Here is a 24,895-nt window from a genome sequence, read left to right as displayed (position 1 = left end):
GGTTGTTGTGGAGGCTACACGGAGATGTGGAGTAGTAGAGAGCTATGGGGTTGTTGTGGAGGCTACACGGAGATGTGGAGTAGGAGTAGAGAGCTATGGGGTTGTTGTGGAGGCTACACGGAGATGTGGAGTAGTAGAGAGCTATGGGGTTGTTGTGGAGGCTACACGGAGATGTGGAGTAGTAGAGAGCTATGGGGTTGTTGTGGAGGCTACACGGAGATGTGGAGTAGTAGAGAGCTATGGGGTTGTTGTGGAGGCTACACGGAGATGTGGAGTAGGAGTAGAGAGCTATGGGGTTGTTGTGGAGGCTACACGGAGATGTGGAGTAGGAGTAGAGAGCTATGGGGTTGTTGTGGAGGCTACACGGAGATGTGGAGTAGTAGAGAGCTATGGGGTTGTTGTGGAGGCTACACGGAGATGTGGAGTAGGAGTAGAGAGCTATGGGGTTGTTGTGGAGGCTACACGGAGATGTGGAGTAGGAGTAGAGAGCTATGGGGTTGTTGTGGAGGCTACACGGAGATGTGGAGTAGGAGTAGAGAGCTATGGGGTTGTTGTGGAGGCTACACGGAGATGTGGAGTAGTAGAGAGCTATGGGGTTGTTGTGGAGGCTACACGGAGATGTGGAGTAGGAGTAGAGAGCTATGGGGTTGTTGTGGAGGCTACACGGAGATGTGGAGTAGTAGAGAGCTATGGGGTTGTTGTGGAGGCTACACGGAGATGTGGAGTAGTAGAGAGCTATGGGGTTGTTGTGGAGGCTACACGGAGATGTGGAGTAGTAGAGAGCTATGGGGTTGTTGTGGAGGCTACACGGAGATGTGGAGTAGGAGTAGAGAGCTATGGGGTTGTTGTGGAGGCTACACGGAGATGTGGAGTAGGAGTAGAGAGCTATGGGGTTGTTGTGGAGGCTACACGGAGATGTGGAGTAGTAGAGAGCTATGGGGTTGTTGTGGAGGCTACACGGAGATGTGGAGTAGGAGTAGAGAGCTATGGGGTTGTTGTGGAGGCTACACGGAGATGTGGAGTAGTAGAGAGCTATGGGGTTGTTGTGGAGGCTACACGGAGATGTGGAGTAGTAGAGAGCTATGGGGTTGTTGTGGAGGCTACACGGAGATGTGGAGTAGTAGAGAGCTATGGGGTTGTTGTGGAGGCTACACGGAGATGTGGAGTAGTAGTAGAGAGCTATGGGGTTGTTGTGGAGGCTACACGGAGATGTGGAGTAGGAGTAGAGAGCTATGGGGTTGTTGTGGAGGCTACACGGAGATGTGGAGTAGTAGAGAGCTATGGGGTTGTTGTGGAGGCTACACGGAGATGTGGAGTAGTAGAGAGCTATGGGGTTGTTGTGGAGGCTACACGGAGATGTGGAGTAGTAGAGAGCTATGGGGTTGTTGTGGAGGCTACACGGAGATGTGGAGTAGTAGTAGAGAGCTATGGGGTTGTTGTGGAGGCTACACGGAGATGTGGAGTAGGAGTAGAGAGCTATGGGGTTGTTGTGGAGGCTACACGGAGATGTGGAGTAGTAGAGAGCTAGATAGCCATAGTGAAGAAGTGGCATGTCTAGAGGGAGGCCCACGGCCCTGTCATAAGTGGAAGAGCTGAGCTCTTCTTCATCACCGTCCATGATGAGCCTGTCCTGCACTGCTACTCCCTAGACGAACTTTCCTTACCCCATTCCCCATAATATTTTACTATAAATGCCGTTAATAAATGTTTTAGGTTCAAATGATTTGTCTTAGACAGTTTTTCAAACAAGCTTTGCAGTCTGTCCTCATCAGTATTTCAAGGCAGCAGCCTCCACTGGTGTTGAACCATCCTAATTATATTGGAAGAAATCCACCTCGCATTGATCAAGGTTCAAAATGTTATGGCCCCCCTAAACTGGGTCTGTGCCCCACCTTGGCCACCCCATTTAAAATGTTCTGGATACACCACTGAGTGAGCAGTGATAGGCTGAGGACTCAGGGATGAGAGATCAAGGGTGAGAGGTTACCATCAGTAGAGCCTGCTCCTGGAGTAGTTGTTGCTGTAGAATCTCCAGCTGTCTTTGCTCCTCCTCCAGCTGCCTACGGATATACTCCTAACCAATCACAGGCCAGACAGCCAGGATATCAGCCAATCAGAGCAGTAGGAGAGCAGCCATGTGAGTCATCAGAGCAGTCGGAGGAGGCAGAAATAGAGTGACGTAAAGAGAGGAGGAGAAAGGAGAGAAAAGAGGAGGGACAAAGAGAAAGAGTGAGAGGTTGTACACGGACAGATTAAGGAGATTTGTTGAAAGAGAGAAAGAACCAGAAGTAAAGATTAAAACCAACATAGAAGAGAGGAGATGTGGTAAGAGAGGGAGAAAAGAGAGAGAGAGAGAGGGTGAGAGAGAGAGCAGTAAGAAAAGAGAACGGCATTACCAAAAAAAGAGACTTAGTATTTAGTATTGAATCGAGTGTGTAAGATTGAAAAACAAGATGTTTTAGAGAGTGAGAATTACATGGAGTGAAAGAGGAACATTAGTGAAGCAGAACCATCCAGATCCTTGACCCAGACCCTTATTACACCTGGCCTCATAACAACCTAAATGTCAGCCTCATGACTGGTCTATGTTAAGTATATATCTGGTCTGCAAAAGAGCTCTGGCAGAATGGGGTGAATCCTAGTTGATGTGTGAGAGAGAGAGAGTGTGGGTGTGTGCGCGCCTGAGTGTTTGTTACCTGTGTGTGTACCTGTTCTCTCTCCGCGTGCCTCCTCTCCTCATCTCTCCGTAGTTGTTCCATCTCTTCATAGCGTCTCCTCTGTTCTCTCTCCTGCTGCTTCCTCATCTCACGCTCCCTACGCTGTTGCTGTTGGAGAAAGAGAGAGATGGAGGGAGGGAGAGAGACAGAAAAAAAGGGAGAGAATGAATGGTATAGGGTCAGCGTCTTTTTATATAGGTTTTCAAAGCTGGCACCAGATATGTTATCAAGCTGAGCTGTGCTGGAAAATGCAACGTGAACAGAAAGGATCTGAGGCAGCAGAGTACAGTTCAGGTGCGCATCATAGATCATGCTGGTCTTCCCAACAGCGCTCTACCTCCTCCAGTCTCCTCCTCTGTTCTTTCTGCTCCTCTATGCGTTTCTGTCGCTCTGCCAACAGGAGGCGTTTGTGTTCCTCATTCTGCTGTTGCTCTAACTGCTGCCGCCTCAGAGCCTCAGAACGCTCCTTATTGGCCAGCTGCAGCCGCAGGAAGTCCCGCCTCAACGTCGACTCCCCAGGGATGTTGATGATGGAGCTGGACAAGGACCAATGAGAGAAGAGATAGGAGAGGGAAGGTTGATGAGCGTAAATCTCATTTGGAAGCAAAGACGCATGCACAAGCACAGAAAAAAAAACACAGGCCCCCTACCTTGGCTCCCCCATGTCCCGTTCCTCCTCCTCTTCCTCACTGCCACTGTACTCATACTCTGTCTCATCTGTAACACACGGTTAGAAACACACACATTAAGCAGTTACAAACACACGTCAATGGCAGACAGTGGGATCTGAGCCCTCTGTTGTGTGTCTCACCCCTCTCTCCGCGTTTCTTCTTGGTTCTGTCGATGTGGTCCTTCAGTTGGATGCGGACCTGTCGTTCGTTGGGCAGCTCTCTGATGAAGGGGTGCTTCAACAGCTGTTCTGTGTTGGGTCTCTGACCATGACTCTTCACCAAGCAACTCTCAATGAATGACTGGAACTTCTTAGACCTGAACACACACAGTGACAACATAGTGAATGCTTGTGTGAGTGTGTGTGCATGTTTTTGGTAACTCACCACTTCTTGGACTTGAGTCTGGGGGCAGGGTTCCTGGGGATCAGGAAGAGAGCCCTCATTGGGTGCATGTCACACAGTGCTGCAGAGAGAAAAAGAAAGGGATAACACCAGAGCCTTAACACACACACACACACACACACACACACACACACACACACACACACACACACACACACACACACACACACACACACACACACACACACACACTACCCATCTCAAGATACCCCCAATAACAAACCACAACACCTCCAACCAACGCACACAACGTCTGATAGTGTCTAATGTCACGGTGTTGTGCCAGCCTGTGTTGTGGTTGGCGCTGGTACTTACGCGGTGCTCCTTCTGCCATCTCTATAGCCGTAATACCCAGAGACCACAGATCACTCTGAGAGAGAGAGAGAGAGAGAGAGAGAGAGAGAGAGAGAGAGAGAGAAGTTAGGAGGGATGGAGGAGATGACAAGGGAAAACACACTAAACCCTGAAACAAAGTGTGCTAAGGTACCTTGAAGTCGTAGGTGGCCTCGGGGTTTTCGTCGCAGGCGATGACTTCAGGAGCCATCCAATAGGGCGTTCCTATAAACGTGTTCCTCCTCCCCACCGTACGGTCCAACTGAGCACTCACACCGAAGTCCACTGGAACACACACACACACACACACGTTTAAACAGTTTGCTGTCTGCATGCACGCCTGTCTGCACGCCTGTCTGCACGCCTGTCTGCACGCCTGTCTGCACGCCTGTCTGCACGCCTGTCTCACCCAATTTGACCTCTGCGTTCTCTGTCAGCAGGACATTCTGACCCTTGATGTCTCTGTGGATGACCTTGTGTTGGTGGAGATGGGTCAGACCCTAGCAATAGAGAGAGAGAGAGAGAGAGAGGCTGGTAATTAGAAGACATTATTTCATTAGGTCTCATTCCAAATGTGTTGATTGCATTAGTTGTAGATAGAGGGTGGTACCCTGAGGATCTCTCTGCAGATGTAGGCAGTCCACTCCTCCTTCAGAGAGTTCCCCTTGGTGTTCTTAATCAGATCTGTTACCGAGCCTGCCCCACAGAACTCCATCACCAACTACAGAGAGACAGAGAGACACAGAAAGAGACACGGAGAGATGAACACACACCAAACTGAACAGAACTCACAGTCATGCCAACACGTACGTACCCATAGCTGGTCGTCGATACCAGGTGGGTTCTTCTTGACGAAGGCACCGTAATAGGTAGCAATGTTCCGATGGTGGCTGTACTTCTTCAACATGTTGATCTCTGCTTTAATCTCCTCTTCCTCATCCTGGAACACACACACACACACACACACACACACACACACACACACACACACACACACACACACACACACACACCTTATAGTGATAGAAACACAGTTGAGAACAATTTGGGATAGTTTTCTTTATATGTGTGTGTGTGCGCACACGTGACTTACGCCAGTGACGTCCATAACTTTGATGGCCGCAAGCTGGCCTGTTTTGACATGCCGACCCTGAAAAAAAGACAGAGCGAGAGAGCCTGAAATAAATCAGTTTTGCCAACATTACCATCCTGTAATCTGTGTGTTTTGGTCCCAGAGCCACAGCCTGTCACCCAGCTCTCAGCCTGACCAAGATGGCTGACCGCCAGCAGGTCAACCCAAACGACTGCCTCTGATGCGCATTGACAAGGCTCCATCTAGATCTGCTGTATATCAGCTGCCAGCAGAGGCAGCTACTTTACAGTAGGGAAGTTAAATAATACAAAAAACATCACGTAAGATAAGATGCGGATAGAGTGTTTGCCTTTATAGTGAGGAAGAATTCCCACACCACTGCCATAACACATAGAAACACTTCCTCAAGGTAGCCTAGCAACAGGCCTGGCACGTTGTTTAGTCACAGGGATTTTTACACTGTGGTCCAGACAGGCAGACATGTGAGCTGGGGTTACAACACACACAGACACCGTATCTGTTTCCTAGTATTGCATCAGACACACTGAATGTATTTGAAAGGCAGAGAAGCTGAACCAAACTGTTAAAATTCAGACTCTTCTGTTCTCGACAAGGTGTTGAAAGTGTTCCACAGAGATGCTGACCCATGTTGACTTCCACAGCTGTGTCAAGTTGGCTGGATGTCCTTTGGGTGGTGGACCAATCTTGATACACACGGGAAACTGTAGAGTGTGAAAAACCCAGCAACCGCTGCGCCTAGCACCTATTTCCATACCCCGTTCAAAGGCACAGTCTTTTGTCTTGCCCATTCACCCTCTGAATGGCACACATACACAATCCATGTCTGAATCTCAAGGCTTAAAAATCCTTCTTTAACCTGTCTCTTCCCCTTCATCTACACTGATTGTAGTGGATATTACAAGTGAAATGAATAAGGGATCACCTGGATTTACCTGGTCAGTCAATGTCAAGGAAAGAGCATGTGTTCCTAATGTTTTGTACACTCAGTGTATAACACAGATAAAATAATACTTGAATCAATAGACATCGAAATGGATAAAACAGAATTGAACTGGATAGAGCGGTAATGTGTGTGTGTGTGTGTAGGGGTGTGTATGTGTGTGTGTAGGTATATGTGTGTGTAGGGACATGTGTGTGTGGAGAGAAAAGGACAGAATGCTCCCTTTATAGGTGTCCTGAGGCATAAAAACACTCATTGGTTCAGACACGCCTCGCATTCCTGATCTGTTGGAGTACTTTTACTCTACTTATTAGACCCAACACACGAGAGGGAGAGAGAGAGAGAGACAGACAGACAGACAGACAGACAGACAGACAGACAGACAGACATGGAGACATGGAGACATGGAGAGATAGAGGAAGAGAGAAGGACTGAAGGGGCTATGAGACCTATAAATTTGTCTTCCAGTGAAAAGATAGATAACATGGAAACAAATAGGCCTACAGCTTCACACTAACCTACCCATCTCTGTCTGACAAACAGTTTGCAAAAGACTCCCTGTACAGCCAACCCTGGCTGTAATCCCACAAGTTAGCTTACAACAAGTGCATCAGAGCGATTTGACGTGAAAAGTCACTGGCAGAGAAAGCAAGTGCTTTTGGGGCGGCAGGTAGCCTTGTGGTTAGAGCGTTGGGCCAGTAACTGAAACGTTGCAAGATCGAATCCCCGAGCTGACATGGTAAAAATCAGGTAAAAACCCCTGAACAAGGCAGTTAACCCACTGTTCCTAGGCCATCATTGTAAAAAAGAATTTGTTCTTCACTGACTTTCCTAGTTAAATAAAAAGGTATATATTTTTTTAAGTGCAACCGAGTGCATCGATACCTGGGCCCTGTCCAAAAATAACCCCTAGCACCAAACCCATTGTTTCTTGGGGATTGAAGAGGTAAGAAATACTAGCTACACTTTGTGTTTTCAGATCTACACAAGTGCTTGGGTTTAGGGGCCAGGAGTTGATTCTCAACTGGGCCCTGAAGTGAAAAACATGTTGGCAAATAAAACTCATCAGCTCCTCACTGTTAAGCTCTAACAGGTCAGTGGAAGGTGGCACCACAAAGTTTGTAAACCCACAGGTGCAACATCGCAATACTTCCGGGAACGCTTGCAAAGCAGACAAAACAGTGGTTTGGGGTTTGAGAAGTCAATGAGAGAAGTGAAAAATTATTTCTTAGTTACTCATTTTCTCGAGTTCCTCACTCCAAAGATACCGCTAATTTGTATGTACACTACCGGTCAAAAGTTTTACAACATCTACTCATTCAAGGGTGTTTCTTTATTTTTACTATTTTCTACATTGTTGAATAATAGTGAAGACATAAAAACTATGAAATAACACATGTAGTAACTAAAAAAGTGTTAAACAAATCAAAATATATTTTATATTTGAGATTCTTCAAAGTAGTCACCCTTTGCCTTGATGACAGCTTTGCACACTCTTGGCATTCTCTCTACCAGCTTCACCTGGAATGCTTTTCCAACAGTCCTGAAGGAGTTCCCACATATGCTTGAGCACTTGTTGGCTGCTTTTCCTTCACTCTGCGGTCCGACTCATCCCAAACCATGTCAATTGGGTTGAGGTCGGGGGATTGTGGAAGCCAAGTCATCTGATGCAGCACTCCATCTCTTTCCTTGGTAAAATAGCCCTTACACAGCCTGGAGGTGTGTTGGATGATGGGATAGCGTATCGCTGCAGAATTCTGTGGTAGCCATACTAATTAAGAGTGCCTTGAATTCTAAATAAATCACTGACAGTGTCACCAGAAAAGCACCCCCACACCATGACACCACCTCCTCCATGCTTACGGTGAGAAATACACATTCGGAGATCATCCGTTCACCCACACTGTGTCTCACAAAGACACAGCGGTTGGAACCAAAAATCTCAAATTTGGACTCCAGACCAAAGGACAAATTTCCACCGATCTAATGTCCATTGCTCGTGTTTCTTGGCCCAAGCAAGTCTCTTCTTCTTATTGGTGTCCTTTAGTAGTGTTTTCTGTGCAGCAATTCGACCATGAAGGCCTGATTCACGCAGTCTCCTCTGAACAGTTGATGTTGAGATGTGTCTGTTACTTGAACTCTGTGAAGCATTTATTTGGCTGCAATTTCTGAGGCTGTTAACTTTAATGAACTTATCCTCTGCAGCAGAGGTAACTCTGGGTCTTCCTTTCCTGTGGCGGTCCTCATGAGAGCCAGTTTCATCATAGCGCTTTATGGTTTTTGCAACTGCACTTGAAGAAACTTTCAAATCTCTTGAAATGCTCTGTATTGACTGACCTTCATGTCTTAAAGTAATGATGGACTGTTGTTTCTCTTTGCTTATTTGAGCTGTTCTTGCCATAATATGGACTTTGTCTTTTACCAAATAGGGCTATCTTCTGTATACCACCCCTACCTTGTCACAACACAACTGATTGGCTCAAACGCATTAAGAAGGAAAGAAATTCCACAAATTAACTTTTAAGAAGGCACACCTGTTTATTGAAGTGCATTCCAGTTGACTACCTCATGAAGCTGGTTGAGAGAATGCCAAGAGTGTGCAAAGCTGTCATCAAGGCAAAGGGTGGCTATTTGAAGAATCTCAAATATAAAATATATTTTGATTTGTTTAACACTTTTTTTGGTTAATACATGATTCCATATGTGTTATTTAATAGTTTTGATGTCTTCACTATTATTCTACAATGGAGAAAATAGCAAAAATAAAGAAAAACCCTTGAATGAGTAGGTGTTCTAAAACTTTTGACCAGTAGTGTATGCGTGTGTGTGTTTGCATTGTACGTGCATCATTCACGATATGAGGAATATAAGGAAAATGCAAGCAAACACACATACAGACACACACACAGCACGGCCATGGTCATGTTGGGGCTTGATCCGGGTACTGCAGGTAAGATCATGTTGTGTAACGACCAGCCTGTAATGAGCCTCTCATCTCACCCAGCAAGACTAAAGGCTGTCAAAACACACACACACGAAATGGCAGAACCCGCTTCTGCTGTTATCTCTAATATTATTCAACCGTGTGTGTGCAGGCTGTGTGTGTCAGCATAAGGCTGCAGGACAGACAGCTTAACATGTTGACGTGAGACGACCGTTAGACCAGATAACGTGTTTCTACTAGAGGTCAGCATGGCCGATTAATTAGGGCCAATGAATTAGGGCCGATTTCAAGTTTTCATAACAATCGTTAATCTGCATTTTGGGGTGCCGATTATGGCCGATTACATTGCACTCCACGAGGAGACCACCTGTTATGCGAGTGCAGCAAGGAGCCAAGGTAAGTTCCTAGCTAGCATTAAACTTACCTGCCTGTTAATTTATCATTGAATCACAGCCTACTTCGCCAAACAGGTGATGATTTAACAAGCGCATTCGCGAAAAAAGCACTGTTGTTGCACCAATGTACTTAACAATAAACATCAATGCCTTTCTTAAAATCAATACACAAGTATATATTTTTAAACCTGCATCTTTAGTGAAAAGAAAATCATGTTAGCAGGCAATATTAACTTGGGAAATTGTGTCACTTCTCTTGCGTACAGTGCAAGCAGAGTCAGGGTATATGCAGCAGTTTGGGCCGCCTGGCTCGTTTGCGAACTGTTTCTTCCTAACAAAGACCGTAATTCATTTGCCAGAATTTTACATAATTATGGCATAACATTGAAGGTTGTGCAATGTAACAGCAATATTTAGACCTAGGGTTGCCGCCCGTTCAATAAAATACGGAACGGTTCTGTATTTCACTGAAAGAATAAACGTTTTGTTTTCGAAATGATAGTTTCTGGGTTTTTGACCAAATTAATGACCTAAGGCTCGCATTTCTGTGTGTTTATTATATTATAATTAAGTCTATGATTTGATATTTGATAGAGCAGTCTGACTGAGCGGTGGTAGGCAGCAGCAGGCTCGTAAGCATTCATTCAAACGGCACTTTCCTGCGTTTGCTAGCAGCTCTTAGCAATGCTTGAAGCACAGCGCTGTTTATGACTTCAAGCCTATCAACTCCCGAGATCTGGCTGGCAATACTATAGTGCCTATAAGAACATCCAATAGTCAAAGGTATATGAAATACAAATGGTATAGAGAGAAATAGTCCTATAATTCCTATAATAACTACAACCTAAAACATCTTACCTGGGAATATTGAAGACTCATGTTAAGGAACCACCAGTGTTCATATGTTCTCATATTCTGAGCAAGGAACTTAAACGTTAGCTTTTTTACATGGCACATATTGCACTTTTACCTTCTTCTCCAACACTGCATTATTATTTAAACCAAATTGAACATGTTTCATTATTTACTTGAGACTAAATAGATTTTTATTGATGTATTATATTATGTTAAAATAAAGTGTTCATTCAGTATTGTTGTAATTATCATTATTACAAATATATATATTTTTTAAATCGACCGATTAATCGGTAGCGACTTTTTTTTGGGTCCTCCAATAATCGGTATCGGCTTTGAAAAATCATAATCGGTCGACATCTAGTTTCTACGGATGAGCTTAGCTAGCCAACATTGCCATAACATCGCCTACAAGTGGGATCAGGGATTTCTATTGGAAAGCAGTTTGTGCCTATCTTCCTAGCTTCTGTCTTTGGTGACAGAGCCCAAGTGGGAGGCGTCCTCAGGCACGCTGTAGGTTGAGAGTGTGGTGAGGGTTGTGTCTTACCTTGTAGACCTGCCCGTAGGTTCCATTTCCCACCAACTCCACTAGCTCAAATATACCAGCAGGGTCCTGGAGAGAACAGAGAGTGGAGAGAGGGAGAGAGCAGAGAGTGGAGAGAGGGAAGAGAGGAGAGAGAGCAGAGAGTGGAGAGGAAAGAGAGAAGAGAAAAAGAGAGAGAAGTTAGTCAAGCATTGAAACTCTTTACCCAAGAATTCAGACCCTGTGGAATCCCCCCCCCGTACACAGTAAGAGCGCACACACACACACACACACAGTAGGACTTGAGATCTATAGCGCTACACTGTGACTACATAGACTCATAAAGAGTGTGTGTATGTGAAAGCGAGAGAGGTGAAGAGAGCAAGAGAGAGGGATTGAGAGAGAGACAGGGGTAGAGCAGGGAATAGTGGAGTTGAAAATCAGTCACATACTCCCAGATGGGATTTGCAAAAAAAAGTGACATTCCTTTTTATTCAAGGTCAAACAGAAGCACTTCTAAACCTAGAACACTGCTCTAGAGACAGGTTGACATCTACACACAACCTCTCTGTCTTTAAACTAGCACCACCACACACAGATGTCTCCTTACACGTGTGTGTGTGTGTGTGTGTGTGTGTGTGTGTGTGTGTGTGTGTGTGTGTGTGTGTGTGTGTGTGTGTGTGTGTGTGTGTGTGTGTGTGTGTGTGTGAGAGAGAGAAAGGGGAAAGCATTGGAGTCATGGGTTGGCGTGAGTGTGTATGCATATACGTGTGTGTTAATAGCAATGTCAATATGAATATTGTGCAAATGTTCTTGTTTCATACCACTCAAGTTATGAGGGTGTCTGGAAGCTGATTCATGTATTAGTCTCCTCATTTAATCCTTGCTCTCTAAATGGCCCTTGACATAAACAACTCTCAGGGAGTGAAGGCTCAGACACTTCCCATAGGCCCTAGTTACTAACCCCTCTAGATGAGAGCATTAGATATTAAACCATAAATATGAGATTATGGGTGCTATTTTCGGCTGGCGTTAAGGTGGCTCTAGTATCAAACGCACGTTAGTTTACATTTTATCATGTAAAAACTGCCGCACTGGCATTTTCTAGCCCTAACGCCAGGTTCGTCAATTTACCTGTCTTATATCAGCTCGCTTACGCTCAGATGGGAGGGGAGGAAATATTTGGAATGTGTCCTTAAAAACATGATCCAAAGTGCTAATGTTAGGCAGCGCTGATGGGGATATTTAAGACCAACCAAAATCTGGTTTTAGCGGTAACAGTTTGTTATGGCATGAATTTTGACAGAGGAAACGCAGCCTATCCCGCTGTGATGTACACTTCCCATATAACTATAGTAGCCTGATGTACGTGGTATTTTATTTTTTTGTATTTTATTTGATTATTTTGATTCAAAACCAAGCATAGCCTCCCCTCATCTCAATGAAGGCTTTTATTTGATTGATTTATTTTGTACCCCTGCTCCACTCTGAAGGCCCAATGAAGGCTTTTTTTTTGTCTGCCCAATGCAATCGCAAAGTATAGTCAAGACTGTTGATAAAGGATTTGGCTCCTGAGACCGCTTGGAAATAACTGTTCATCACCAAAGCTTTATTAAAATATAAAGTTTGAGAGGAGTAAAACAGTGAGCTGACATTCCCTTTTTTATCTATGGATTATAGGCAGCCCCACATTATTTTAGCCAGCAAGGTCCCGTTTCGGATATGCATAAATCCCCCCAAAACATGATGTAGGCTACGTGTCCATGCCCATCATGAAAGGAGAGATGAGAACCTTATTTATAAATGATCTATAACATGAAAAAAATGGCTTGTTTTCTGTTTCATACATTCAAAACCCCCAAGTCCTCCCTTAGACCTACAATAAAGAAGGCTGGTTCAACAGCAATGACTGTCTTTTTCATCCTGCCGGTTTTATGATATCATTACATTTTAGATGTATTTATTGTGGTAAAATGTATTTTAAATAGAATACTTGTTTTTCGTTGAATTTTATTACAACCAAACATATTAGAATGATTCCCCTTTCTGGTATTATGGTGACAACGTCCGTGGCGCTCTCGCAATGCAACTTCTGGAGATGTTTGAATGTGATGTGATCTGTAATACGGTTCAGATTATGTTCATAAACATAGGCCTATTTGGAAGCAGTATAACGGTGTGTGGACATTCTCCCATGTTATTTATATTGGATCTTTGTCCAGCTACTGTGAAAGTTTGGATGTGCGTAAAACCCTCCATAGTCTGCGTTGTTTTGATATTATATGCCCACGGGGAGAAATTATGGTGCCTGTAAGTGTGACATAGCCTATTTTAAAAAAAGTTGTTTTGTTTAGAATTTAATTCTAATTATTTGTTCTCTTTTTAGGCCTTATTAACAATGAATTGAATCTTGCTTATTGACAATGTTTGGCATGTATATGCTCAGCCATAATGTAATTTACATTAGGCCTAGCCCCTATATCAGTGCTAATGCTATTGAAGCCATGCAATTACATAGACTGAAAATGGGTTCAAGTTAACATATTTAGCAAAGATAGGTCTACATTTTGATACTTCATTTCTGTAAGCCATTTAACAAACTATAATGGACGAACCTTTGAATTGAAGTTGATTCCAAGGCAATACATAAAAGACTGTAAATACACAACTTAAAGCAACCACACTTGGCCATGGAGCACGTATTTTGGTCACATTCCTAATGTGTGATTCGAAATTGAGTTCAGAATCTAAAATGACACCTAGGTTTTTAACTTGGTGTTTTATCTTTATTGCCCACAAATTAAAATGTGTGGCCAGATTGTCTCTCTGTGCTTTCACTCCAACGATAAGTATCTCGGTCTTGGTTTGATTTAGCTGAAGTTGTGAGCCAGCTAAGTATTTAAATCACTAATACAGTCTAATCATTATCGTGGAGCTAAAAATCCTCTGGTGACACAGAAATGTAAAGTTGTGTATCACCTGCGTAGCAGTGATAATTAATGCTGTGTTTAGTTTAATTTTTTTACCCCCTTTTTTCTCCCCAATTTCGTGATATCCAATTGCAATCTAATTACAATCTTGCTTCATCGCTGCAACTCCTCCAGAACATGACCTGCCAAACCGCGCTTCTTAAAACTTCTTCAGGATCGGTGTTCTGTTAACGGGACAGTTGTAAATCATGCAGCGTGTTATGTCAAGATCGCAGATTTCAGAGAAACAAGAAATGTCGGTACATGTAAGTGTCTTATATCGACTGAAAGCTTACATTCTTGTTAATATAACTGCACTGTCCAATTTACAGTAGCTATTAGTGGGGAAAAATTCCATGCTATTGTTTGAGGAGAGCTCCTAACAACAAAACACTTTTTTCACCACGATAGGTTTGATAAAATCACCTCTGAAGGTGAAATGTTTACTTACAGTTGAAGTCGGAAGTTTACATACACTTAGGTTGGAGTCATTAAAACTCGTTTTTCAACCACTCCACAAATTTCTTGTTAACGAACTATAGTTTTTGCAAGTCGGTTAGTACATCTACTTTGTGCATGACACAAGTAATTTTTCCAACAATTGTTTACAGACAGATTATTTCACTTATAATTCACTGTATCACAAATCCAGTGGGTCAGAAGTTTACATACACTAAGTTGACTGTGCCTTTAAACAGCTTGGAAAATTACAGAAAATTATTTCATGGCTATAGAAGCTGCTGATAGGCTAATTGACATCATTTGAGTCAATTGGAGGTGTACCTGTGGATGTATTTCAAGGCCTACCTTCAAAACTCAGTGCCTCTTTGCTTGACATCATGGGAAAATCAAAAGAAATCAGCCAAAAATTGTAGACCTCCACAAGTCTGGTTCATCCATGGGAGCAATTTCCAAACGCGTGAAGGTATCACGTTCATCTGTACAAACAATAGTACGCAAGTATAAACAACATGGGACCACGCAGCCGTCATACCGCTCAGGAAGGAGACGCGTTCTGTCTCCTAGAGATGAACGAACTTTGGTGTGAAAAGTGCAAATCAATCCCAGAACAACAGCAAAGGACCCTGTGAAGATGCTGGAGGAAACAGGTACAAAAGTATCTACATCCACAGTAAAACGAGTCCTATATCTACATAACCTGAAAGGCCACTCAGCAAGGAAGAAGCCACTGCTCCAAAACCGCCATTAAAAAAAAGCCAGACTACGGTTTGCAACTGCACTTGGGGACAAAGATCATACTTTTTTGAGAAATGTCCTCTGGTCTGATGAAACAAAAATAAAACTGTTTGGCCATAATGACTATCGTTATATTTGGAGGAAAAAGGGGGAGGCTTGCAAGCTGAAGAACATCATCCCAACTGTGAAGCACGGGGGTGGCAGCATCATGTTGTGGGGGTGCTTTGCTGCAGGAGGGACTGATGCACTTCACAAAATAGATGGCATCATGAGGGAGTAGAATTATGTGGATATATTGAAGCAACATCTCAAGACATCAGTCAGGAAGTTAGAGCTTGGTCGCAAATGGGTCTTCCAAATGGACAATGACCCCAAGCATACTTCCAAAGTTGTGGCAAAATGGCTTAAGGACAACAAAGTCATGGTATTGGAGTGGCCATCACAAAGCCCTGACCTCAATCCTATAGAAAATTTGTGGGCAGAACTGAAAAAGTGTGTGCGAGCAAGGAGGCCTACAAACCTGACTCAGTTACACCAGCTCTGTCAGGAGGAATGGGCCAACATTCACCCAACTTATTGTGGGAAGCTTGTGGAAGGCTACCTGAAACGTTTGACCCCAAGTTAAACAATTTAAAGGCAATGCTACCAAATACTCATTGAGTGTATGTAAACTTCTGACCCACTGGGAATGTGATGAAAGAAAGAAAATATGAAATAAATAATTCTCTCTACTATTATTCTGACATTTTACATTCTTAAAATAAAGTGGTGATCCTAACTGACCTAAGACAGGGAATTTTTACTCGGATTAAATGTCAGGAATTGTGAAAAACTGAGTTTAAATGTATTTGGCTAAGGTGTATGTAAACTTCCGACTTCAACTGTACATTCTGAATTCTTGCTCTGATTTATCATCCAAAGGGTCCCAGAGAAAACATGAAGTGTCGTTTTGTTAGATAAAATCATTTTTCATATCCTAAAAAGGTCCATATAGCATGCACGATCGAGTTTGTATTTCCACTCGTTCAATTTGCTAAGAAAGGAATCTGTGAAAATCTCACCCTAAACGTTGTTTTAACGAGTCAAATCATGTTCGTATGTATTCCTCAGAGATCCTAGAAGGTATCAAGACTTCACTATATCATTAGGGGTGTTGTTTATCCTATAGGACATCATATTTGGTCAGAGAGCAACACCTTTATGGCACGCCGATGACGTGGGCGGTTATCACATGAACGACTGTTTCTTTGTCAAATAAGCACCAATCGGGGTCAAACAAAGCTAGCTAGATAGCCAATGAGCTGGGCTTTACAGGAGTATCCTGAAACCATGTATATATCGTAAAATGTAGCTATAAACCTTGTACGACAGCATGCCTTTTCATTTTGGTAAAAAAAATAAGGATATTCAGAGTAGAGGTCGACCAATTAATATGCATGGCCGATTAATTAGGGCGATTTCAATTTTTCATAACAATAGGTAATATGCATTTTTGGACGACGATTATGGCCGATTACATTGCATTCCACGAGGAAACTGTGTGGCAGGCTGACCACCTGTTACGCGCGAGTGCAGCAAGGAGCCAGGGTAAGTTGCTAGCTAGCATTAAACTTATCTTATAAAAACAATCAATCTTCACATAATCACTAGTTAACTACACATGGTTGACGATATTACTAGGTTAACTAGCTTGTCCTGCGTTGCATATAATCAATGCGGTGCCTGTTAATTTATCATCAAATCACAGCCTACTTCGCCAAACGGGTGATGATTTAAGCATATTTGCGAAAAAAGCACAATCGTTACACGAATGTACCTAACCATAAACATCAATGCCTTTCTTAAAATCAATACACAGAAGTATATATTTTTAAACCTGCATATTTAGTTAAAATAAATTAATGTTAGCAGGCAATATTATCTAGGGAAATTGTGTCACTTCTCTTGCGTTCATTGCATGCAGAGTCAGGGTATATGTATGCAACAGTTTGGGCCTCCTGCCTCGTTGCGAACTAATTTGCCAGAATTTTACATAATTATGACATAACATTGAAGGTTGTGCAATGTAACAGCAATATTTAGACCTAGGGTTGCCGCCCGTTCAATAAAATACGGAACGGTTCTGTATTTCACTGAAAGAATAAACGTTTTGTTTTCGAAATGATAGTTTCCGGATTTGACCATATTAATGACCAAAGGCTCGTATTTCTTTCTTTATTATATCATAATTAAGTCTATGATTTGATATTTGATAGAGCAGTCTGACTGAGCGGTGGTAGGTGGCAGCAGGCTCGTAAGCATTCATTCAAACTTTACTGCGTTTGCCAGCAGCTCTTAGCAATGCTTGCTTCACAGCGCTGTTTTTATTTCAAACCTATCAATTCCTGAGATTAGGCTGGCAATACTAAAGTGCCTATCAGAACATCCAATAGTCAAAGGTATATGAAATACAAATGGTATAGAGAGAAATAGTTGACATGTCATAATTCCTATAATAACTACAACCTAAAACTTCTTAACTGGGAATATTGAACCACCAGCTTTCATATGTTCTCATGTTCTGAGCAAGGAATTTAAAGGAACTTAAACGCTTTTTTACATGGCACATATTGCACTTTTACTTTCTTCTCCAAAACTGTGTTTTTGCATTATTTAAACCAAATTGAGCATGTTTCATTATTTATTTGAGACTAAATAGATTTTATTGATGTATTATATTAAGTTCAAATAAGTGTTCATTTTTCATTCAGTATTGTTGTAATTGTCATTATTACATATATATATATATATATATATATATATATTGTAATAATGATAATAATATATATATACAAAAAAATCGTATGATTAATCGGTATCGGCTTTTTTTGGTCCTCCAATAATCGGTATCGTTGTTGAAAAATCATAATCGGTCGACCTCTAATTCAGATTTATGAAGTTATGAAAACTGGCTGTTTTGCAAATGTTGAACTTATAATATGGCTACTAATACTTGGAAAGCTAAATCAAAGTCCAAGTATACAGATTTGACGATACTCTTGCAGAAAAATGTAATATGATTGTCTCCTTCAGGATTTGCCCAAATGTACCTGAGGACTTAACACTAAAAATATTGTAGTTCACTCATACTTCAAATGATCCATCTGAAACGTTGCACATACACTGCTGCCATCTTGTGGACACTATCGGAATAACAACCAGAGTGCTGGATAGCATTTCAAAGATGGTTGTTGAAAAAGACTGGTTTGTTTTTTTCTTTGTATTTTCTTCTACCAGATCTATTGTGTTATATTCTTCCACATTCAATTCACATTTCCACAAACTTTAAAGTGTTTCCTTGCTTCAGGGCCTGAACTACAGGCAGTTAGATTTGGGTATGTCATTTAGGCAAATATTGGGGGAAAAAGGGTCTATCCCTAAGAAGTTTTAACACCCGCCCGCTTAACCCGGAAGCCAGCTGCATTAACGTGTTGAAGGAAACACTGTTCAACTGACGACCAAAGTCAGCCTGCAGGCACCCAGCCCGCCAAAAGGACTCGCTAGAGCGCGATGAGCCAAGTAAAGCCCCACCGGCCAAACCCTCCCCTAACCCGGACGAGGCTGGGCCAATTGTGTACCGCCCTATGGGACTCCCGGTCAGTTGTGAACCAGCCTGGTATCAAACCCGGGTCTGTAGTGACCGCTGCGCCACTCAGGAGGCCAATGCTGTGCTTTCTGATAACGCTACTCAGGGGTAATATATATAAACTGAACTGGTTGGATGGAGATTGGCCGGAAATTGCTAAGATCTGAAGAATCTAGATTACTTTTCTTCAGAAAGGGTTCACCATAGCCGCTTTTAGTGCAGAGGGGAAAGTGCCTGTGAAAAGGGATTAATTAACAATCAATCAAATGTATTTATAAATCCCTTTTTACATCAGCCGATGTCACAAAGTGATATACAGAAATCCAGCCTAAAACCCCAAACAGCAAGCAATGCAGATGTAGAAGCACAGTGGCTAGGAAAAACTCCCTAGAAAGGCTGGAATCTGGGAAGGAACCTAGAGAGGAACCAGGCTCTGAGGGGTGGCCAGTCCTCTTCTGGCTGTGTCGGGTGGAGATTATAACAGCACATGGCCAAGATGTTCAAACGTTCATAGACGACCAGCAGGGTCAGATAATAATAATAGCGGGCACTTCTTCAGATATGCAATTAACAACAATTTTGAAGGAGGTGGTGGGGATAGGATTGAGAAGGCAGGTAGAAGGCTTAAGTTGTGATATCACTTTCCTGAGCATGTCTGTGTCAACCAGGGAAAATAACTCCATAGTGCATTTGCGTGGTTGTCTTGGGCTTCTCATCAGGTCTTGCTTGGCATCCCTGGTCTAGGGGAAGTGAGACCAACCAGGGCAAACAGGAAGAGTAAATGCCCATCTATCATGGGTAGTGTGCACAACACTGAAATCCTCCCCAGCTTTCTGCCTCTCTGTGACCTCATTTACAGTCACGCCGCAGACTCTGGACAAGAGCTCAGAGAAAGAGGCCAGGTGTGTGTGTGTGTGTGTGTGTGTGTGTGTGTGTGTGTGTGTGTGTGTGTGTGTGTGTGTGTGTGTGTGTGTGTGTGTGTGTAATAACTGTCATACATCTATCAGAGGTAGATGGAGGAGATAGAGAGATAACTAGTGAGGGAGACAGGCTGGGAGAAAGAGAGAGCTCTGAAAATTGTTTGGCTACATTTCTCAAGAGAGAGGATGAATGAGTCAGTGTGCTGATGGATGTGCCAGATTTCCACAGTCCAAAGATTCCGCAAATGTGTATGTATTTGCATAGTATGTGCATCATTCACAGCCATTGCCATATTAGGGAAAATGCAAGCAAGCAAACACACATACAGACACACACAGCACTGCCATGGTCATGTTGGGGCTTGATCCGGGTACTGCAGGTAAGATCATGTTGTGTAACGACCAGCCTGTAATGAGCCTCTCATCTCACCCAGCAAGACTAAAGGCTGTCAACAGACACTAGTGTTATGAGGCCGCTGTCACCGACTCCCCACAATGTCACGAAATGGCGGAAACTGCTTCTGCTGATATCTCTAATATTATTCAACCGTGTGTGTGTGTAGGCTGTGTGTGTGTGTGTGTCAGGGGCAGCGTGAGGCTGTACGACTGACAGTTGAACATCTGCCCCAAATCCAGAGGGGGCTATACTACAGTACACACACACACACACAGGCCCAGGGCTCCATTACATCACGTTCCAATTGTTGAGGAAAAAAGCTTTCCGAGGTTCTAAAGCGCGTGGGAGGGAGCTGCCATTACCGAGGAGAGACGAGGATCAAATCATCAACTCCTTTTCTTTACCCCTGTACCCCCCCTCCCCTTGTTATGTCGCATCGCTGTTATGTCGCATCGCTGTAGTAGGCTATAGCAGACGTCGGTTGATCCAAATGAATTATATCTGATCAGCGGTTGTTGTCGCGTGCATGGCCGTTAAAGATGGCTCGAGGACGCCAACACCACATACACACACACACACACACACACACACACACACAGTCAGTAAGGTAAAGTGAGGCTGTCGTTAACGGGGGATGGGGCAAGAGCTCGAGACACCGTGTCTTATTCATACAGTCTCCATTTTATCACGAACACTCACTCAATCAACACACACACTCTCTCTTTACCCGTAGCGCTGACAGGTCTATCTCATCCAGGCTCCGGGCAGGGGAGTCGCTCGCCATGATTCTCTCTCAAAATGGAAGCTTCCTCTCCGATCATTTACCGAGAAGAGAAACCCTCTCTCCCCTCCAGCCGTTATAATCCCCCGTTAGATCCCTGTTAGGCGTCCATTAATACTATTCCACAATGGGTAATATAATCCGTTTTTCCGTTTGATCCCGGTGGGAATACGGCTCGAGACCCCGAGGTGATCCAGGTACTACATGCTTTATACCGGCCCCCTGCACGGGCGAATGATGAAAACTCACACACTCCACGAGCAAGCACATTCGCATACACACTGAGAGAGCCAAGCAAAGCGCCCCGAAACAGTGTAGTCTCGCGCTCCCCGGGAGTGGCCTAGCAGCCCGAGCGGCGGGCGGTTCTCCTGGAAACAGGGACGCCCACAATGTCACACACGCGCACGCACACTTGGTGTGGTTAAGTGTTAGTGTATCTTCAGGCTAAAGTGCCATAAAACGAAGAATGTCTTTATGTTCTGTAAGTACTTAATGACCTGCTGCATCTCTTCCACGGTAGCCTTGGGCATCATCATCACTGTGTATCATCATCACCATCACACCCACCATCTTCATCAAGATCATCCTAAATAGTAGTAACAGCATCACAACCTTCACCATCATCATCAATCAACTGTGTCTTGTTTGCTGAAGTCTGTATTCTCAATTCCTGACTGTAAAACGAATTCTAGTCCTAAATAACCACAATGATGCTTGGCCAAAAACACTTTGTTCATTGCTGTGCAGGAATGAAGCAGCATTAACTGTGAGCAGGTCTTTCTTTATGCAAAATGACTTTCCTATGAAAGATGATAAACTGAATAGAATATCCTGCTACATGAACTAGATAGATGTTCACTGGCATCCTCTGGTGGAGAGAAGAACAGCAAGAGAGGAAAGTGGGACAAGAGAGAATGGAGAGAGAGAGGGAGAGGGAGCGAGAGAGGAAGGGAGAGAGGGAGCGAGAGGGAGAGGAAAGTGGGACAAGAGAGAATGGAGCGAGAGAGGGAGCGAGAGAGAGAGGGAGCGAGAGAGAGAGAGGAAAGTGGGACAAGAGAGAATGGAGAGAGAGAGGGAGCGAGAGGGAGAGAGGCAGAGAAAGAGAGGCAGAGAGAGAGAGGAGAGCGAGAGAGAGAGAGGAGAGAGAGAAAGAGGCAGCGAGAGAGAGAAGAGGCCACAAATAGAGCTGAGAGTAAAAGGGTGAAATAGAGAGTGAGGTTGAGTGGATGAGTGAGACATGTTGGGAATTAGATGCAAAGCAGAGATAAGATGTTAAAGAGAGAGGTTGAACAAGATCCTCCTAAGAGGAACAGTCAGTACACTGTCAGTTTTCAGTCACACTCACACACACACACAGAGGGATATTTCCAGCATTCCAGAGGAGTGACTGTATCAGGTGTGTCTGTATCTGGCAGGAACTGCAAATATGGGCATAGCTGGGTCATGTTGAATTCTTGTTGGAGTGAGGGCTTAGCAGGAAATCCATATGGGCATATTATTTAGGGGGAGGGAGGGAGGGGTATATAGGAAATTTAAAGGGAGTTTCAGGTACACAGTATCAATGTCTACAGCTATAGAGTAAATTGTTACTGTCACGTAATTCGTCGTGTTGCAGGGAAGACCAAAATGCAGCGGGTATATGGATACTCATTCTTTTAATTCACAAAAAGAGTAAGGCATCCACAGAAAAAACAAAACAATAAATGATACTCGCAACTAACAACAGTGTGGCAGGCTCAACAAGCAATGCTCACAAACAATCTCCCACAAAAGACAAACACAAACACACCCTACTATATGGGACTCTCAATCAAAGGCAAATAGACAACACCTGCCTTCAATTGAGAGTCCCAACCACAATTAACCAAACTACAATGACAATTAACCCTTATACTGGCCAGGACTGTGACAGTTACAGTTTGCTCTGGAGTCCATTATCATGTTCTTTTATTTATTTATTTAGGTTCTGTATACCTGTGTAATAAATAAAAGGTATAAACAATAAATAATTAGTAGAGCAAGAAACAGATGAAGGACAGGAGGAGAACAAGAGGGAAGAATAGCGAAAGAGACAGGGTATGGGATTTGAAGACATGCTTGGCTAGCAATCGCCCCACACAGCAGATCAGAAGTCCATTTGATCACCTCCCATGATTAGAAATGACAGTAAAACCTGACCCTAGATTTGTGGTTGTTAAGGGTATATGTGTCTGTGTGACATCCTTTATACAGTATATTCATTTCTAGTCAGAGTTATGTAATCTGGAGCATTAATTCAGAAACCAATGCTTAATCTGTCAAACTGGGCCAGCTAGCCCAGAGGGGGAGAGGGACCGTGAAAGAGATGAGAGCTGATTGTCTATTAGTACCTGTGAAGAATAACGCCAACTAATCTAAAATAGAGCGGCTCTCCAGTTGGGCTGGTCTGTGACTCACCGACAACCTTCCCAGTCAGAGGAACAAGGCAACCTCACAGAGAATTTACACACAAGAAGGAACTTTATTTCCAGAGGGCATATGAGAAGGACGTGGTTCGCATGTTGACGTTTATTGTCATGAATCTTGCGCTGGAGGCAGAACTGGGCGATTTCTGCTAGCTGGGCCAGCTGCAAAGTCAAAATGTAAGGTTAATGTTAGCAGTGTGGTTAAGATTAGGGTTAAGGTTAGGTTTAAAATCAGATTTTATGACTGGCTGTGCCAGCTAGTGACCACTCTGCAGAGCTGCCTCCAGAACAAGATTCATGACAATAACTGCCAACCTACAAAGAGTGATATGAATGAAAATACTTTACATAAAAAACATAGCATGGCAATGCATGGTTAACCAGATACGATAGTGGAAGAGCAATAATAATATGGACTGTATAAAGTGATAGTGGCATAAGCAAAGGGCTGTATAAGACAAAGCCAACGACTATGAACAACAACACAGAGATTGTAACTGTACAAAGTAAATGCACAAGTTACAAAAGTAGCACCAACTCACTTCTGTCCACTCACCCCATCACACATGTCCACTTGGAGAGGGACTGAGGCAGATCTGACCTGAGCAGGCAAGAGGACTATCAGGTGTCCAGCCCCCTACCAACCACCTGACCCCAGCAACCTATCAAAGGCCTGGTCACAGAGGTCACTGGAGTTTGGGGAGACAGTTTATGACCCACTAGTCTCTCTAGCCCTGTCAGGGGATTTAAAATATATATATATATTTCACCTTTATTTAACCAGGTAGGCTAGTTGAGAACAAGTTCTTGTTTACAACTGCAACCTGGCCAAGATAAAGTAAAGCAGTTCGACACAAACAACAAAACAGAGTTACACAAGGAATAAACAAACATACAGTCAATAATACAGTAGAAAAAGTCTATATACAGTGTATGCAAACGAGGTAAGATAAGGGAGGTAAGGCAATAAATAGGCCATGGTGGCGAAGTAATTACAATATACCAATTAAACACTGGAGTGATAGATGTGCAGAAGATGAATGTGCAAGTAGAGATACTGGGGTGGAAAGGAGCAAGATCAATAAATAAATACAGTATGGGGATGAGGTAGTTGGATGGGCTATTTACAGATGGGCTATGTACAGGTGCAGTGATCTGTGAGCTGCTCTGACAGCTGGTGCTTAAAGCTAGTGAGGGAGATATGTCTTCAGCTTCAGTGATTTTTGCAGTTCGTTCCCGTCATTGGCAGCAGAGAACTGGAAGGAAAGGCGGCCAAATGAGGAATTGGCTTTGGGGATGACCAGTGAGATATACCTGCTGGAGTGCGTGCTGCGGGTGGGTGCTGCTATGGTGACCAGTGAGCTGAGATAAGGAGGGGCTTTACCTAGCAAAGACTTGTAGATGACCTGGAGCCAGTGGGTTTGGCGACGAGTATGAAGCGAGGGCCAGCCAATGAGAGCGTACAGGTCGCAGTGTTGAGTAGTATATGGGGCTTTGGTGACAAAACGGATGGCACTGGGATAGACTGCATCCAATTTGTTGAGTAGAGTGTTGGAGGCTATTTTGAGGATGACATCGCCAAAGTCGAGGATTGGTAGGATGGTCAGTTTTAGGAGGGTATATTTGGCAGCATGAGTGAAGGAGGCTTTGTTGCGAAACAGGAAGCCG

At 43.5% G+C, this 24,895-nt stretch overlaps 1 protein-coding gene across 16 annotated transcripts in view; it reads right to left on the bottom strand.

Moving 5' to 3' along the window:
• The window catches only part of LOC106578374 (TRAF2 and NCK-interacting protein kinase), a 64,703-nt gene extending 43,573 nt beyond the window's left edge, over window positions 1–21,130 (bottom strand). For 2 of the 16 annotated variants that reach the window (XM_014157099.2, XM_045702024.1), the window contains exons 1-14: window positions 20,730–21,128; window positions 10,919–10,984; window positions 5,217–5,273; window positions 4,938–5,063; window positions 4,734–4,844; window positions 4,533–4,623; window positions 4,278–4,408; window positions 4,106–4,160; window positions 3,773–3,851; window positions 3,529–3,704; window positions 3,368–3,434; window positions 3,055–3,253; window positions 2,697–2,825; window positions 1,988–2,074 (exon numbers count right to left, since the gene is read on the bottom strand). In XM_014157099.2, coding sequence (XP_014012574.1) covers window positions 1,988–2,074; window positions 2,697–2,825; window positions 3,055–3,253; window positions 3,368–3,434; window positions 3,529–3,704; window positions 3,773–3,851; window positions 4,106–4,160; window positions 4,278–4,408; window positions 4,533–4,623; window positions 4,734–4,844; window positions 4,938–5,063; window positions 5,217–5,273; window positions 10,919–10,984; window positions 20,730–20,786 — 1,431 coding nt within the window. In that variant the 5' untranslated portion in view covers window positions 20,787–21,128. Of the gene's footprint in view, window positions 1–1,987; window positions 2,075–2,696; window positions 2,826–3,054; window positions 3,254–3,367; window positions 3,435–3,528; window positions 3,705–3,772; window positions 3,852–4,105; window positions 4,161–4,277; window positions 4,409–4,532; window positions 4,624–4,733; window positions 4,845–4,937; window positions 5,064–5,216; window positions 5,274–10,918; window positions 10,985–20,729 lie in introns of all 16 variants that reach the window. The other 14 variants (XM_014157101.2, XM_045702026.1, XM_045702027.1 and 11 more) reach the window with 12 other exon arrangements.
• Window positions 21,131–24,895: the final 3,765 nt, after the last annotated feature.

This window comes from Salmo salar, chromosome ssa19 (genome assembly GCF_905237065.1).
Source record: "Salmo salar chromosome ssa19, Ssal_v3.1, whole genome shotgun sequence".
NCBI classification, from domain to species: Eukaryota; Metazoa; Chordata; class Actinopteri; order Salmoniformes; family Salmonidae; genus Salmo; species Salmo salar.
Note: the sequence above shows the minus strand (reverse complement) of the source record. Positions and strands in the feature narration are given on the sequence as shown.